The following is a 17,030-nucleotide window of genomic DNA, read 5'->3' on the forward strand; positions in this document are numbered from 1 at the left end:
TGATAGGAGGTGGGGGGCATGTCACAACCCCCTTCCCTAACCGGCCCTCCATACAATTTATGCAGCCCTCAGGCCAAAAAGTTTGCCCACCCCTCCTGTAGCACCTAGGTGCCCCATTCATGGACCAGAGCCCCATTGCACTAGTCATTGTACAAAACAGAATAAAAAGACGCTTCCCACCCCAAAGATCTTACGATCCAAGTATAAGACAAGAGACCACAGACAGATGGACACAGATGGGGAAGTGCAAGGAGTTAGCAGGATAGGCAGTGGTCTCAACACACTGGCAGCCTAACTATTGTCAGGAATAAGAGTTACAAAATTGAACCATTCAAAGCAGCCCGTTCACACATCATTTAATCCCCAGTCAGGTGACCCAGTTTAAAACCACCACCACACTTTCCCATCAATGCCCACTGAAACAGACTGCGTTCATAGCACGTATACGTCAACACATTGAGCCTGTTTTGACACTTTATTTGGGGAGACCAGAGAATGCTCTGAGAGCATGGCACAGGGACAGAGGCAGTCTCTCGCAAATGCAGGTAGCAAGCTAGGCTGCTATTGCGGATCCCATTGATGACATCTGCTGCTATGAGAAGCTCTGGCTATTTAGATAATTTCATTCTGGCATAAATCCTTCAACCTAAATTTTGTACTTTTTCTGACACAAAGTGGTACTCTTGCGTATTTAGAAAGAAGCCCTTTTCCTCCACTAACGCTGCCTGAACCTTTTCCTGTTCTTAGAAATATTAAGAGGTTCACAATGACAAACTAAAAAAAGAGCTAACATCTATATATCTTAGGTAATTACATGGCACCATCACCATGCCATCTGGTATAGTAATCAGGAGAGAGAGTACCAGAAAGCAAGGTAGAAGGAAAACTCTCCTTTTCTAGAGATCAATCTAAAAATCCAGAAAAATAGTTTGTCAGAGAAAGTTTACTGATGAAGAAGACCTCAATAGCAAGCAGAAATACACGAGAACACCACCTCTGTGTGAAGTCCTTTCCAGTGAATCATGTCATCATGTCTCTGTTACTTGCTGTCTGTTGCTGGTGTCACTATCCATATGAAGTCCACCCCACAAAATGCTCCCACAATTTATAATGTTGCTCTTATTGCTAATCTGGGCGTTATGGTTGGAAAGTATGATGGGTGCTTATGCATGGCAGGAAAGTTAGAAAGGGTAATGAAACTATTAAGCAAAGGGAATTTTTAATCACTAGTAGTTCAGTTTGCCAGGGACTGCCATATCACATTGTCACTACTCTAATGCACTGTGAAATCTATATTCACTAGCAATAGAAGTACATCAACAATAGTCATAAAACAATGATCTATAGCATTTTAGCAAACTATCTGAAATATGTGCATCAATTTATTAGTTCAAGCATGCTGTCAGAGATGTGCAAAACTAGCGAATTAGTTCATGAAAAAAATACTACTTTGTTTTGTGCAATGTTCAACAATTGTTGATGTTTGGATTTGTTTGAAATTTTACTTTTTTTTTTTTTAATTCTGACAAGGTGGCTATTTCAGCTTTACAAACATCATTCCACTTTTTATTTTTATAAATATAGCCAAAGCTAAATGCTCATTTTCATTCAAATTTCTGAATGTAACATATCATTCAGTCAAAATATTCCTTCCAGACTTTGTAGTGAAATATGAAGTGAGGAAAAAACTCAGTTATTGAGTAGTTTTGCTTTCTCTGAGACTCTTTTGAGAGACGGCATAATTTGTAAGAGTAAATATTAACTGGAAAAATTTACCGAGGGTTGTGGAGAATTCTCCATCACTGACAATTTTAAAATCAGATTAGATTTTTTTCTAAAAGATATACCCTAGGAATTATCTTGGGAAAGTTCTAGGGTCTCTGTTATACAGAAGGACAGACTACATGATCACAGTTTTGAGTCATTACTAGTCCCCAGAATGCCAAAGCACATGACAAGACAGAAGGAGGATACAAATTTTTAAGAGATGGCTGGAAAAAGGCATCAAATGTTTACTCATTCCTTAATCAGCTATATTAGTCTAGCATCCCAGGCTTCTGGAATACAGATTATTGCCAGAAGAACTATTAATAGGATGCAAATTGCACAGGAGGTTTGCATCCATGAGCAGAATAACAAGTAATTTGCGCATAAAAATATAGTTTAAAATATAACAAAGGAAATGCTTTGACAAATTAAGAGAACATCTTGTGCCACTGAAGGAGAAATGTATTATGCATAAAGGCCTTTCAATCTTGGAACAAGAGAGCTGCATTCTGAAACAAGTGGCATGTAGGACGTATGATGTAATGACTAAAAATGGGAAAATGCACAGAAGGGACAAAAATCATCTTCTGGAAATTAATGAGACATTAATGGATACAAATATTCATTCAGCACTCGCCTGAACAAGACCTTATAGAGATGGGCCAGGAGCCCGGGTACAAAGAGTCCACTTGCAGGATACGTGCAAGGGATAAAAATAATACAAAGCTGGCAACTGGTCTTCTTATTGGCAGTCTCAACAGAGACACCAAAGGCATGGATAGTGAACTTCCCTTTTATCCTTCTGACACTCTCAAATTAGAGGAACAGGCCCCACATCTGGGGTTACATAAAATGTCTAGATGGAGCCTGAAACTCCTCTCCCACTTTTTTTATTTATAACCTTGAAAACAGAAAATGCAAAATTTCTGTAAAAGATTCTTGCATGCTGTCAAGGTTTTTCCCCCACTTTGAACTTTAGGGTACAAAAAGTGGGGACCTGCATTAACACTTTTAAACTTAATTACTAGCTTAAATCTGGTACGCTGCCACCAGCCAGAATTTAGTGTCTGGCACATTTTCTGTTCCCCCAAAACCTTCCCTGGGGAACCCAGACTCAAACCCTTTGGGTCTTAAAACAAGGAGAAATTAACCATCCCCCTCCTTTTCCCCCCAGACTTTCCCCTCCCTGGGTTGCCTTGAGAGGCTTCACACCGATCCAAACTCCTTGTATCTTAAAAAAAGGAGGAATTAACCATCCCCCTTTCTTTCCCCCCCGACCAATCCCTGGTGAGTTCAGACTCAACCCCTTGGATTTTAAAGCAAGGAAAAATCAATCAGGTTATTAAAAAGAAAGCTTTTAATTAAAGAAAGAAAAGGTAAAAATTATCTCTGTAAAATCAGGATGGAAAATGCTTTACAGGGTATTCAGATTCATATAGACCAGAGGGACTCCCCCCCAGACTTAGATTCAAAGTTACAGCCAACAGTGGGAAAAATCCTTCCAGCAAAAAGAGGCAGTACTTTTACAATGTTAAGGAGAAGAGTGACAATACATAAGACTAATCTGCCTTGCTTACTATTACTTACAATTTTGAAACATGAAAGACTGATTCAGAAAGATTGGAAAGCCTGGGTGTACGGCTGGCCCTCTTAGCCCAAGAGTGAACAATGAACCAAACAAAAGCACAAACAAAGACTTCCCTCCACAAGATTTGAAAGTATCTTGTCCCCTATTGGTCTTCGTTAGGTGTCAGCCAGGTTTACTGAGATCTTAACCCTTTACAGGTAAAAGAGACATTAACTCTTTACCATTCTGGTATGTCACATGCCTGAACAGTTCCAATTAATAAGGTAACTAACAAAAGCGATCAGGACTTCACCAACTATTGGGGCTGCTGTGTGCTAGCACCAAATGCAAAGATATTTGTCTCTTCCTCCACTCTCAGTTCTCCCATTCCTTTCCTGAGCCCAATAAGCTGGAGAAAGCAGTCAGAAGGCTCGGGGACAGAGTGAGGACAGAGGCTCGGAGAGAACAGCTGAGTAAACAGTAGGCAGGGTCTACGAAGCAGTGGTTTCCCAGGAATTGAATAGGGGGAGGTGTTCAATTACAGAGGGGGTGTCAGTCCAATGAGATTATATAGAAGAATATGTAAAGTAAATGTTTGTGTTAGATTATGCAAATTAACATAAGGAAAATGCAAGTTACACCAAAACACATGACAGATCTAGATTTCTAAAAAAAAAAAAAAAAAAAATTTAAAAACCTATTTAATTTAAATTGCCTTTGAAAAGTAAGCTATCATGGGATAAGAGGACATCCTCATGGGATCAGTAACTGGTTAAAAGATGAGAAACAAGGGTAGGAATAAATTATCAGTTTTCAGAATGGAGAGAGATAAATAGCGGTATCTTTAGGGGGTCAGTACTGGAACCAGTACTGTTCAACATATTCACTGGAAAATGGGGTAACATGCAGTGAGGTGGCAAAATTTGCAGATGATACAAAACTATTCAAGATAGTTAAGTCCCAGGCAGCTGCGAAGAGCTACAAAGGGATCTCACAAAACTGGGTGACTGGGCAACAAAATGGCAATTAAATTCAATGTTGATAAATGCAAAGTAATGCACATGGAAAGCAATCTCAACTAATACAAAATGATAGCATCTGAATTAGCTGTTAACACCATGAAAGAGATCTTGGAGCCATTGTGGATAGTGTCTGAAAACATCCACTAATGTGCAGCGAGCAGTCACAAAGCAAACAATTGTTGGGATCATTAAGAAAGGGATAGATAATAAGACAGAGAAATATCATATTGCTGCTATATAATCCATGGTGACGGTGCACACCTTGATTAGATGTCGAGTCAGATCTGGTCACCCAGTTCCTAAAAAATATATATGGAATTGAAAGTACAGAGATGGGCAACTAAGGAATGGATCAGGGGTATGAACAGGAGGAGAGATTAAAATGACTGGGAATTTCAGCTTAGGAAAACAGATGACTTAATGGGGATATGATAGAGGTCCACAAAATGTTGATGGGTGTGAGAAAGTGAAAAGGATTTATTTAATCTTGCACATACCAGAAGATACTAGCATTCACCAATGAAGTATAGCAGCAGGTGTTTAAAAAAAGAAAGTAGATTACTTCAGCAGCGGAAATAAAAGTCGAACCAGGGAACTCTTTCAGGGATGCTGTGAAGAACAAACTATAACAGATTTATAATAAAGAATAAGATAAATTCCTGGGGAGACATGGGTTCCAGCGGTGTCCATTAGCCAGAGATTGGGGGGGGAGTCAACACCGATGCGCTGATGGGTGTCCGTAGGCCTGTTTGCCAAGCTGGGGAATGGCGGCGAACAAGGGGGATGGTAGCTTTGATGATTACCTGGTTTGTTCATTCCCTCTTTGAAGCACCTGGCTCTGGTTTGACACTGTTGTAAACAGTGGGGTACGGACTATAATGGGACCATTGGTCTGACCAGTATGACGATTCTTATGTAAAATTAATTATAATAAAAAATGTTTTAGTACAGAGAGCGTGCCAACAAAGTGACCTCCCAAAATAGCAACATATATGATGATGATTAAACCTTTGGCAATAAGTGCATTTTAAAAAGTCTTGCGTCTAGCTTAAGAAACATATTTATATAAGTTCCATTTCTGCAGTCAAAATTAGCATTCTTGGAGCAAAGTGACTTAAAATATAGTCCAACAAAAAAGATGTATTTAACATTGCCCTCAACTTTTCCCTCCCCACGACTCCACTCACCGTGTTGTCCGTGGTCAGTGGTAAGTGATCAGAGTGCAGAGGTGCTTCACGTGATACACCTTCCAGGTGTGGACAAGGGACTTTGCTTGTTCCTTCACTGCTCACTTTCGCTCTGGGCCAATAGTTTCTGTTCATTGTGGCCACCATTCACACACGCTGTTGCCAATGGTCCGGCTCACATTCGTACCTTCGGCTTGCCACTGGTGACCTCTGTGTGAGGGGTCTCTTTGAGGTTGTCCACCAGCTCTCAGTGATTTCAGGCTGAGCTCTCAGTGCAGGAACCTCCACCGCTGCTAGTCAGTCTGGCTGTCTCTTATCACAAAAACACTTACCCACAGAAACACTGTCCCACAACAGGACTAAGCACTTAGACCTGATTGTCAGTGATTTCAGCTGCAGTGGTCACTTAACAGAACAAAAGACTATCTATGGAGCCTAATCAGCTCTGTCTTTAAACAGTGGAGAGGGACAGGTCCCCACCCTCTCTCTTGATGTCTTCAAATCATCACAGGCTACAGTTCTACTGCCCTTTATTCATACAATAAGAACAACATTTCACCCCCCATTCTCCTCACATTCAAGTGGTTTGTAACCCAACCCCAGCCAAAATCTATCACTTGGACAACACAACTCTGTTTGCTGGATACCTAGGTAGACTGGGCGTGAATGTAAATATAATCTGGCCCTGAAGCCTTTCCCCGCAGCCCCAGCTCATCACTAGCTGTCAGGGAGAGCTCATTTAGACTTTGCTTACAAATCATCATTTGAAATTATTAGGTTGGCCAACATCACCGAAATGAATGCACTGACATCATAAAAAACAGCTGTATAAGGAAGCTAGTTTATGTTCATACTTTTCAAATCTATTATACTTTTTCAGATACACATATTTTATCATGCACTGTATAAGCTTTCAAAGTGTGTATTAATGTTTCAGTTTAAATTCAGATTTCCAAACAGTCACTGAATTGGTATGTAACTAGCTCACAAAACTGGGGGGGAGGGGTGCTGGGGAAATTCAGGGGAGGTGTACACCCCCCCCGGGGGTGGTGTAGGGAAATCACTGTACGGAAGTGAGTCCTCCCCCTCCCTCAAATAATTCTCTAGGCTCCAACCTCAAGTTTGCACTCTCTCTTCTGTTATTAGAGACCTTCATGTTTCTGGTCTGTCCGAGTTGTACCTTTCACTACTATTTAACCCACTTAAACAGGGGGATTATAATATTACAAATCTGTTGTGGTGAAGGGATGCTATAAATTGCTTTGCTTTCTGTTGTGAGTAAAGCTCAATCTCAGATTTTTCCTGAAAAGACTCTTCTAAGTAAGTCTAAGGCTCATCTTTTACTGGTATTGATATGGCTTAAGTTACATGCTCTGCACGATAAAAGTCTTATCTGCAGTAGGAAAAGTATCCCTTGCTCACAGTGGGCATCAGCAATAAGTGCAGTTGAGCTGGTTCTCAAAAACACTTTGTTTGCACGTGTAGACAAGAGCAACCTGGGTTCACCAGTGTTTCAGAAGAGAAACAATGTTTAAACTGCTTTGGAGCTAGCAGTGGTTCGCTCCAAACTACTCCACTGCTTGGAGAAAATGGGTGACTAGGTGGCCAAGTGGTTTTAGCAGTTCATTGCCTTAACATTCTCTACAGGTGTGGTTTTAAAATCCAGAGATATAAGTTGGCAGCTCTTTCATTGAGCCATAACCACAGGTGTGTATCTGGCACTCACAAATTCCCCTAACACCTGTCCCTTTTGCAGTGAGAGGGAGACCCTGGCGCACATCTACGCAGAGCAGGCTGAGCCTTCATTTATTCACTCTGATTTAAGGTTTCGTATGCCAGTAATATATTTGAACGTTTTTAGAAGGTCTCTTTCTATAAAAGTCTAACTAAACTATTGTATGTAAAGTAAACAAGGTTTTTAAAATGTTTAAGAAGCTTCATTTAAAATTAAATTAAAATGCAGAGCTCCCAGACTGGTGGCCAGGACCCTGGCAGTGTGAGTGCCATTGAAAATCAGCTCATGTACTGCCTTTGCCACGAGTGCCATAGGTTGCCTACCCTTGACGTAGAACGTATCAGGTTACAGACCCTTTTCTGGTTCCTCTGCAATCTCTGAGTTTCTGGTTGCGCTTCTTCCCACACCGCATGATCCTGGCACACCCCATCTGTGGCCCCACAAATTGCAGGATCTTCTGATCAGTCTCCTAGTGCTGGCCAAGATGGCCATCCACCATCCCAGGAGGAGGAATTTGGATTAGGGGAGGGGGGCGTGCTCTGCGACCTATTTCCAATCCCTTGTGAAGTCATGCCTCCGAACAGCATTTCTCTAGGTGGCGTCCACTGCCTCTACAGATGCCTTTGAGGAAAAGTTGGCAGTGTTGGGACTGCTCTGCTTAGTGTCTCCTTCTGTTCCCCTGCTTTTCATCCTATGACCTCCACTCCCATCCCTGTCCTTTTCCATTTGTTGCCCCCACTGTTCAGTTGTGACCTGGGTTCATTGGTCTCTCCTGCTCAGTTGAGGAAGGGCCTTTAGCTACGGGCAAGCCTAGACCCCCATCTCCCTCCCAGTACCCACAGGCAATACTTGGAGAAAGGAAGTACAACCCCGTTGGTGTCCCAGACTCCGGGTGCCATAGGGAGATGCTGTGCTCGCTGTAGGCAGGACCCCAGGGGCAGATCAGTGGAAGATGCCTGGCCTGTGTAGAGATGGGGGCGCGGAGGGATTCACGTGGGCTACCACAGGCGGACTGGATCCCTAGTACCAGGTCACAGGCCTCCAGATTCTTCAGCCCTGGGCGTAAGCAGGGCAGGGAGCTCCCAAGGCCAAGCTATGGCGGCCCTCGGCCTGGAGACGGTCCCGGGGAGCAGCGGGTGGCGGCCTGGAGGGCGATGCGGGGCAGGGACAAAAGGGCCACCGGGCCTCCTCCGCTAGATGCTCGCTGCGCGGCCTGCTCCCGCCGCCGTGCTAAGGGCTACGAGTCCCTTGCTACAGGCCCGCCGTGCCGCCCCAGCAGATGGCGCTGCCGCCCCAGGCCGCGGCCCAGCGGGCCGGAAGGGGCTGGCGGCTGCCTAGCCGAGATGGCGGCGCCCAGGCGGTGCGGAGCGTGACCGTGGGCCCGGCCGTGGGGAGCATGACGCGGGCGGCAGGGGCCGCCGTGCTAAGGGCTACGAGTCCCTTGCTACAGGCCCGCCGTGCCGCCCCAGCAGATGGCGCTGCCGCCCCAGGCCGCGGCCCAGCGGGCCGGAAGGGGCTGGCGGCTGCCTAGCCGAGATGGCGGCGCCCAGGCGGTGCGGAGCGTGACCGTGGGCCCGGCCGGAGAAAGGAGAAGCGCAGGGCTGAAGCGAAGCCGCCGCCGCCGCGTGGAGCCGGGCGAACGCCAGTTGCTGGAGCCGGGCGAGCCAGGGGCTGGCCGGGGCGAGCAGGCGCGGGGTGTGGAGCGATGCCCCCTCCCCGTCGCGGTCCCGGCCTCGCCGCCCTCGAGACCCCAGCGCCAGCAGCGCCCCCGCGAGGAAGCGAAGCGGCTCCCCCAGAAGGGCCCTAGCGCCGCTGCTGCGGCCTCTGCGCGGAAACGGGCCTTGCTGGCGGCCAACGAGGAGGAGGAGAAGGAGATCAGGCGGCTGGAGCGGCGCCTGGGGCTCAGCAAGCGCAGGAAGGCGGGCGCCTCCTCCGTGCCGCAGAGCTTCGCCCGGGACGGGCTGGGCTACGTGCTGGGGGCGCTGGAGCCCGAGGCCACCCTCTCTGGCCTGTATGAGGAGAGCGGCGAGGAGAAGGAGGAGGCGGCTGATGAGGAGCGCCTAGATCAGGATGAGGGGAAGGATGAAGTTGATAAGGAGGATCTGGATCTGGAGTCCCTAGATGATGATCAGGAGGGGGAGCTAGATGGGGAGGAGGAAGAAGAGGAGGGGAGGATGGAGGACACTTTAGAAACTTCAGAGGAGACAGATATGGAAGGAAACTGGGAGGATGAGCGGAAAGTAAGCAGAAAGTTGCCCATGTCCTCAGAAGATGGTGGCGACCATAAACCCTGTAAAGCCAAGACCTCCAGAGAAGAGAAGGTACGTTAGGGCAGGTTTTGCATCAAATAGCTTCATGCTTTTCAAATACAATTTTGCATCCATCACATGAAGTTTCACTTCAGATCTGAGTTTTGTAAGGGATTGGAAATTGCCCTGGCCAAGACATGCTATGTTCAGTCTTGTCACAGAGCCAAAAAGCCAGGTTAGACTGGTGAATTGGGGACAATTTTATGCTATGTATTACAGGGTAAAATATCCTGATGCTGTGGGGATGGGGTGATGCCCTGCAGCATGAACATTGGTAAATCTTGAAATGTACATGGAGGTTCTTGTTATGATTTTGCTGTCATTGTTTCAGCGTGCCAGTAGGACTACAGTAGCTAGCAATGGAAAAGACCTATCAGACCATTTATCCCATCCCTGATAGAGGATGTATCAGATACAGTATTGAATTGTGCATCTGTGAAGACAGATGGTACATTTGGGGCCAAGCACACTTTTTGGAAGGCTTGCATAATTCCCGTTGAGTTTTATGGGAGTTGTGCACTTGAATAACTTGGAGAATTTGGACCTTAATTTGAATTGATCCTAAGGATAAGCTGTTGCATGTTTCTTTTTTGGATGCTGTTCAGGTTAGCTCCTTTAGCATAATTTTCTACTATGAGTGTTGCATTACAATTAAAAATGCTTAATAGTGATTAGAAATAAACCTATGGTATACTTAATAAAACCATTTCTTATACTTAATTAAAAGATATTTTCAAGTGAATACAAATTTATTTTTAAATAAGATTTTTTTATAACATACTGCCTTATTTTCTTGCTTTTCTCTTTTGATAAGAGTCTTTGCCATAGAGCTATGAAGTATGTCCCCCCTCCAGTGAGAAGAGTTGATGAGACAATGGATGACAAAAAGAGAGAAGAACTGGGAAGACTGAAGAAAACAGTGAAAGGACTAATTAACAGGTGAAAGTTGTTTGATTATTAGGCTCTGTTTACAGCAGCCACTGCTCAAGCCAAAGAGGGGAGTGGATATGACTTATTTCTTGCAAACCGATTTTTTTAAATAAAAGTAAAATTTTGTGGATGCCATCTTTGACAGTATCTTTTTATTCTCAATTATTTTGGAGAAAGTACATTTATAGAAGTTGAAAAATCTATTGAAGAAGATATGTATTAATCAATAAGTGAATTTAAAACTTTGAGTTGAATTCCACAAACATTATTAGATGTTGTAGGCCAAACATAATTCCATGGACACCAGTGGGACTATGCGTGGTTGGAAAAAAAAAAAATTGTAGAATCAGGCCCTTAATTTGTACAATCTGCACATGAAAGAAGTCAGAGCATTAAAAAAAAAAAGTACTTTTAAAACTGCTGAGCCCTGAATCTCAGGAGAAGTGTGTCGGGGCGGCTCTAAGGATTTTGCTGCCCCAAGCATGGCAGGCAGGCTGCCTTCAGTGGCTTGCCTGCGGACGGTCCGCTGGTCCCACGGCTTTGGCGGATGGGTCCGAAGCCGCGGGACCAGCAGACCCTCCGCAGGCACTCCTGCAGGAGGTCCACCGAAGCCACGGGACCAGCGGACCCTTCGCAGGCAAGCCGCTGAAGCAGCCTGCCTGCCGCCCTCACGGCGACTGGCAGAGCGCCCCCCACGGCTTGCCGCCCCAAGCACGCGCTTGGCATGCTGGGGCCTGGAGCCGCCCCTGAAGTATGTATCTTATACTATTGAAGAATAGGTTTACAGTAATAATTGCACATTACCATATATTTATTTGTGGCTTTTATATAAAAACATTCAGTTGACATTAATTTTAGTATGTGCCAGTGGGTCTCAGACTGTTATGCAGGCTATGGTCCATTGGTATGCAGAATAAGAATTCATTATAACTACACTGAATAAATTACAAACATGACTCTGAGTGCCTTTGGATTACACTGAGTGCTTTTGGTTATGGTCTTTTGCACCTCACTGCTCAGCAGGCACTGAGTACTTCATCAACTCTTTGCGAATACACTACTTCATTTTTATATACAATATCTCCTAAGAAGATGTGAACTAAATATTTGTGTGTCTGAATTATTTTGATGAACAGGAAAGATCCAAAATCTGTTTCAAATATTTGTCCTTTTCTTTTTGAGCTACTAGTTGAATAAAAGATTAAAAATAAAAACTTGTTGTTTTGGATTAAAAGCAATATTAAATTTTATAAAAAAGTGAGAGTATGTACTGAGTAAGAAGAAATGGAAAGCTAAAGCAAACACTTAATTTTATTTCCCAATAGGTTGAGTGAACCAAATTTGGCCTCCATAAGTGGACAGTTGGAAGAACTATACATGACTAACAGTAGAAAGGACATGAATGAAACTCTAACAGATGTTCTTATGAATGCTTGTGTTACTGCAGCCGTGATGCCAGTTAGATTGATGATGGAGCATGTCCTTTTGGTCAGCATTCTTCATCATACAGTGGGAATTGAGGTAACTTTTTACCTGGGCTTGTTTTATTTTCTAATCATGTTGCACAACACTTTCTATGGTGCTTTATCCAGGTTCTTTTTTGAATATGTGGTGTCTGAAATTGTTAAAAAGTAAGTATATGGTATCACTGAAATTATACCTCATTATATGGCAATCTGGGCTGACTTGTGGTTGCAGTTATGATTTAGTAGGCAGGCTCTCACAAGTGACAAGCACTTACACTTGTTACTGCATCTGAATGAGTATTTACTTTTGTAAATGCTTGATCACCTTTGTAAAGCTTAACTTATCTCATTGAGACCATTAGTGCCTTATATTCCTACTTCCATCTATCTATGTGTAGTGTTGAAAAATTTCTTAAAGCTACTGTTTTTCCCATCTTTAGTTACAATTATCCAGTCTTGTTCTATGGCTACTTTAGAACATCATTCTTGAGTCTTATATATCCAACTATAGAATTCATTAAAACCATTGTGGAGTAAAAAATCCACCTGCATCTGAGGAGCCCCACTAAAGCCCGATCCTACATACACTTTTGCATGCATGTAAATAGTCCACTGAAGTCAGTGGGGTGGCTTGCAGCTATAAGTGTTTGCTGGATCAGAGCATTTGACACACATCAAGCAACCTTTTGAGGGTTGTAGGCTTGACAATATCAGGTGAAAATAAAATTAGGAAGGACATGTTGGAACAGGTAATGTCAAAGGGAAGTTATTACAGGAGTTTAGATAATTTCACTGCAGCTTGTGCCAAGAGACAATGAGCTGTTTCAAGATGCTGTTCCCATAAAGCTTTATTCTGATACTGTAATGCAGAAACATAATTAAAAGAACCCATATAAAAGATATATTCAAGTAGTTCTTGCATCTGTAATGTGTTGACCTCGATGAGGTGGAAATATTTCTGTATTAGCTGTTTTTAAAACCAAACTAAATATCAGAGGGGCACAACCATGTTAACTTTTCTATGGGCAACATTTGCATTATGGTACATTTATTTTTACTCCTTTTGTTGCTTTAAAGCAGGGATCGGCAACCTTTCAAAAGTGGTGTGTGGAGTCTTCATTTATTCACTCTAATTTAAGGTTTCGCGTGCCAGTAATACATTTTAATGTTTTTAGAAGATCTCTTTCTGTAAGTCTATAATATATAAGTAAATGGTTGTTGTATGTAAAGTAAATAAGGTTTTTTAAATGTTTAAGAAGCTTCCTTTAAAATTAAATTAACATGCAGAGCCCCCCAGATCAGTGGCTAGAACCCAGGCAGTGTGAATGCCACTGAAAATCAGCTCGTGTGCCGCCTTCGGCATGCATGCCATAGGTTACCTACACCTGCTTTAAAGAGTGGTTCTTACCCCACATTTGACTTGAAAATTTTGGTACTGTTTTAATAGTAACCCCCATCTTTTTATAAGTTTAAAACTATTAAATGTAGTCAGCCAGTTTCTAGACTCTCACATATACCATTGACTTAGTTGTAATGTAGATTTCAGAATCTAATTGGGATTACTTAAATTCATTATTAAGCACTCAAGTTTGTTCTTCGAAAAAGATACAGGATATTAAATGCACAAAACTGTGATAAGGTAACATTAAGGTTACAGTTAAAATTGATTCAGAAAATGCAAAAGTTAAGGTCCTGTAGCAATGTTTATATGGCTATGCAACATATACGTAATACTCCTGTTCGTTCTTATTGAACATGCAGCTTGACACATTAGTGTGCCATAAAATGTACGCCTTAAACCATTCTGGAAGTGTAATGCAACCAAGTCAGCATTGCTGTTGGAACCATAACTTTTACACATTTCCTGACTGATTTTAACTGCAACATTAACATAATAACAGTTTTTTAATTGCGTAACTCGCCTCCCTCCCTCTCCCTCCACTTCCCCTTCCCCTCCCCCCCCCAGCAGCAGGGTTTGGGACGGGGCAAGGGGTTGGGGGATGGGGTGAGGCAGGCTTTGGGCAGTGCTTACGTTGCAGCTCCCTGGAAATGGTGACACCCCCCTCGCTCAGCTCCTAGATGGAGGCGCTGCCTCTGCCTGCAGGCACTATCCCCACAGCTCCCATTGGGGTAGTGCCTGCAGGCGGAGGCACCTTGCAGAGCTGCCTATCCACAGCTTCACCTAGCAGGTGAGCGAGGAGGATGTTGCCACTTCCAGGGAGTCACCCAGGTAAGCGCTGCCCAGAGCCTGTCTCACCTCATACCGGGCCCCAACCCCCTTCCATACCCAAATTCTGCTGCTGCTGCTGCTGCTGCTGGGGGGAGGAGGCGCAGATCACGGGCCGTGAATTTTTGTTCACTCCCTGTAACTTTTACTAAAAATACCCATGACTAAAACGTAGCCTGAACTGAAAGTAATAATGGGTAGCATTCTCTGGCAGCTGGCAGTATGACAATCTATGTTGCAGTGAGAAATGTTTCCAGTTTTTGTTATTTAAACAAATCTTTTTAGTAAGTCATTAGCTTGATTTCATCAAACCTGCTTTTACTACCAAATAAAGGTATAAAAAGATAACTGGATTATATGTGTAAATATATAATATCAAGTAAAGTGAAATGGACACAAGGCAAATAGTATGGTTCTTAAAAACTATGTATGGAACTGATAGCTTAGAGTCCTTTGGAATATTTAAATATAGAGTATCAATGTTGGCTGATGGGAACAACCGTTTTCCTATAAGCTAATTTTTTGTTTGCTTGTTTCTCATTGCTTTTTGCATGTAAAATCGAGGGGGGGGGAAATCCACATATGCAAAATGCTTAATTGCTTTCTAATATTTTTTTCTTTTCATACAACTGTTGCCAGGTTGGTGCTCACTTTTTGGAAGCTGTTGTGAGGAAATTTGATGAATTCTATAAAAGTGACGCTGAAGGGAAAGAATGCGATAACCTGTTTGCTTTGATTGGCCATCTGTATAACTTTCACGTAGTGCATTCGCTGCTGATCTTTGATATTCTCAAGAGACTTGTTAGCACTTTTACAGAAAAGGACATTGAACTGATTCTGCTCCTTCTGAAAAATGTGGGCTTTTCCTTGAGAAAAGATGATGCTTTGGCCCTGAAGGATCTGATTAGTGAGGCCCAGAACAAAGCAAATGCAGTGGGGAAGAAATTTCAGGACCAGTCTAGGGTACGTTTGCATTTTGGAAACATTTGGGCACAAACTTCCCAGCATAAACAGAATTAATCAGGGACTTGGTTAAACCTGTTAATTGGCCAAATTGTTTAATTTTTGTATTAGTTTATCTACTAAAATTGTTTCACGCGATAGTCTGATTAGACCTTAAAATAGTATTAGCATCCAATTAGATTATTGTTGCATTAGCTTACTTAACATATAGAAAATAATGTGCTCTTAGAAGTTTGTTTTCAGAGAATGGACACCAATATGCCCTGAAATAGCTGTCTGCTTTGTGTGTTATGCAGCTGATGATGCATCTACTTCTTGGAATAATATAATTTGTACACTTAAAAGTCTAAAATAATTCAACAGCTGAGGTATTGGTTAGCCAAATTAGATTTAAATCTTAACTCAGTACAAATACGTGTAGTGGAAGTTAAAATGAATATTGTTTTTTAGCTAGTATTCTTTATTTGTGATGTCATAATCTGGATTCCAGAATGCATCGCTAGGTGAGATGTTTATGCATGTGCAGTAATACATTCAAGATAAATTTTCCACTTGTTAAATAACAGTTTGGCAGACATGCTGGAAAAATGTTGTTTCTTTTACCCGTAGATTCGCTTTATGCTAGAGACTATGCTGGCACTAAAAAACAATGACATGCGGAAAATCCCAGGGTATGACCCTGAGCCAGTTGAAAAGCTGCGCAAGCTGCAGAGAACGCTGGTAAAAACGTTTTTTAGTATGTTATTGGGCGCTGTTACTTTTCCTAAATCTTACTTTTGGAAGTAATTGCAAGATCCTTTTTTAAGCTACTAGTAATATAGTGTAGACCAGATGACCTGCTAATATTATTTTGGAATTTGTGTAACAGTGCAGGTTGAACGATACATTGTGAAAAGTGCTTTTTGTCCCCAAGAATTCCAAATGACTTTACAGACTGTATACAGAGAACACCACTGAAATGCAGCCATCTCTGGATGTTAGTCAGTGCCCAACACACTGCAAAACATTTAGAGAAAGAAGACATTTTTTATCCAAGGACACTGAGACAAATCCCTGTGCTTGTGGGATCTTTTGATGTTTGTGCAGAGGAGACCAAGATATCATCCCTGGTGTTGAGTTCCTGCAACTCCCATTGACTTCAGCAGGATTTGTGAATGCTCAGCATTTATAAGAATCAGGCCATTAATTTTTAAGATCTTACCTGGAAAAACCCCACAAGTAAAATATGTACCTCTGTAGATTGAGAAGCTGCCACCCTCCTCAGGATTTTAGTTTGGTTCTAGAGAGTTCATGTATCTCAGATCTCAGGCTTACACCATTATGCCACTCTTCTGGTTCACCGTTGGGCTTTTTTTCCTGAAATTTGTGTAAATACAGTACACACAAGTCAGGAATTTAATACAGTAGGCTAGAGACATGTTGCAAGCAGGTGCTGTAGAACCTTTTTACACAGCTCTGCTAGTGCACGTGTAACATCTCTTCCCTTACACTCCTTTCTTGATCAAGTATTAACTGTACCAAAACTTTTGGTGATTTTATGTGAACAAAAATGTCCATTAGAAAATAGGACATTACAGTTTATTTTGAACTTGCAACTCCAAATTAGAATTTGAACGAAGGTGTTGAGTTGGGTGATGGAGATAACCTGTCGGATTTGTCTGTTTGGTTGGAAATCTTTTTTGAAAAATTTCAAGAGCTACTGGGTTTAGGCACTCTCTTGTTTTGTAAATCAAAATAAATGACAAGTATGTTGATTTTGGCAGATTTTGTTTGGAGAGGGGTTGTGGGGAGAAATGTCTGAGAGCATAGTCGGGAAACTTGTTAAATTATGCCATGATCTAAAACTTTTGTTAGGAA

General features: G+C 42.6%; 1 protein-coding gene across 3 annotated transcripts in view; it reads left to right on the forward strand.

Moving 5' to 3' along the window:
- The first annotated feature begins 8,864 nt into the window (after positions 1-8,864).
- Positions 8,865-17,030, forward strand: part of NOM1 (nucleolar protein with MIF4G domain 1) — a 368,675-nt gene continuing 360,509 nt past the window's right edge. For all 3 annotated transcript variants that reach the window (XR_012655178.1, XM_032783877.2, XM_075062200.1), the window contains exons 1-5: positions 8,865-9,599; positions 10,402-10,526; positions 11,843-12,038; positions 14,850-15,173; positions 15,783-15,893. Coding sequence is in view for 2 of the 3 variants with exons in the window: in XM_032783877.2 (XP_032639768.1) it covers positions 9,453-9,599; positions 10,402-10,526; positions 11,843-12,038; positions 14,850-15,173; positions 15,783-15,893 (903 nt within the window). In the remaining variant the exon portion in view is untranslated. The remainder of the gene's footprint in view (positions 9,600-10,401; positions 10,527-11,842; positions 12,039-14,849; positions 15,174-15,782; positions 15,894-17,030) is intronic.

Source organism: Chelonoidis abingdonii, chromosome 2 (assembly GCF_003597395.2).
Source record: "Chelonoidis abingdonii isolate Lonesome George chromosome 2, CheloAbing_2.0, whole genome shotgun sequence".
Lineage (NCBI taxonomy): Eukaryota > Metazoa > Chordata > Testudines > Testudinidae > Chelonoidis > Chelonoidis abingdonii.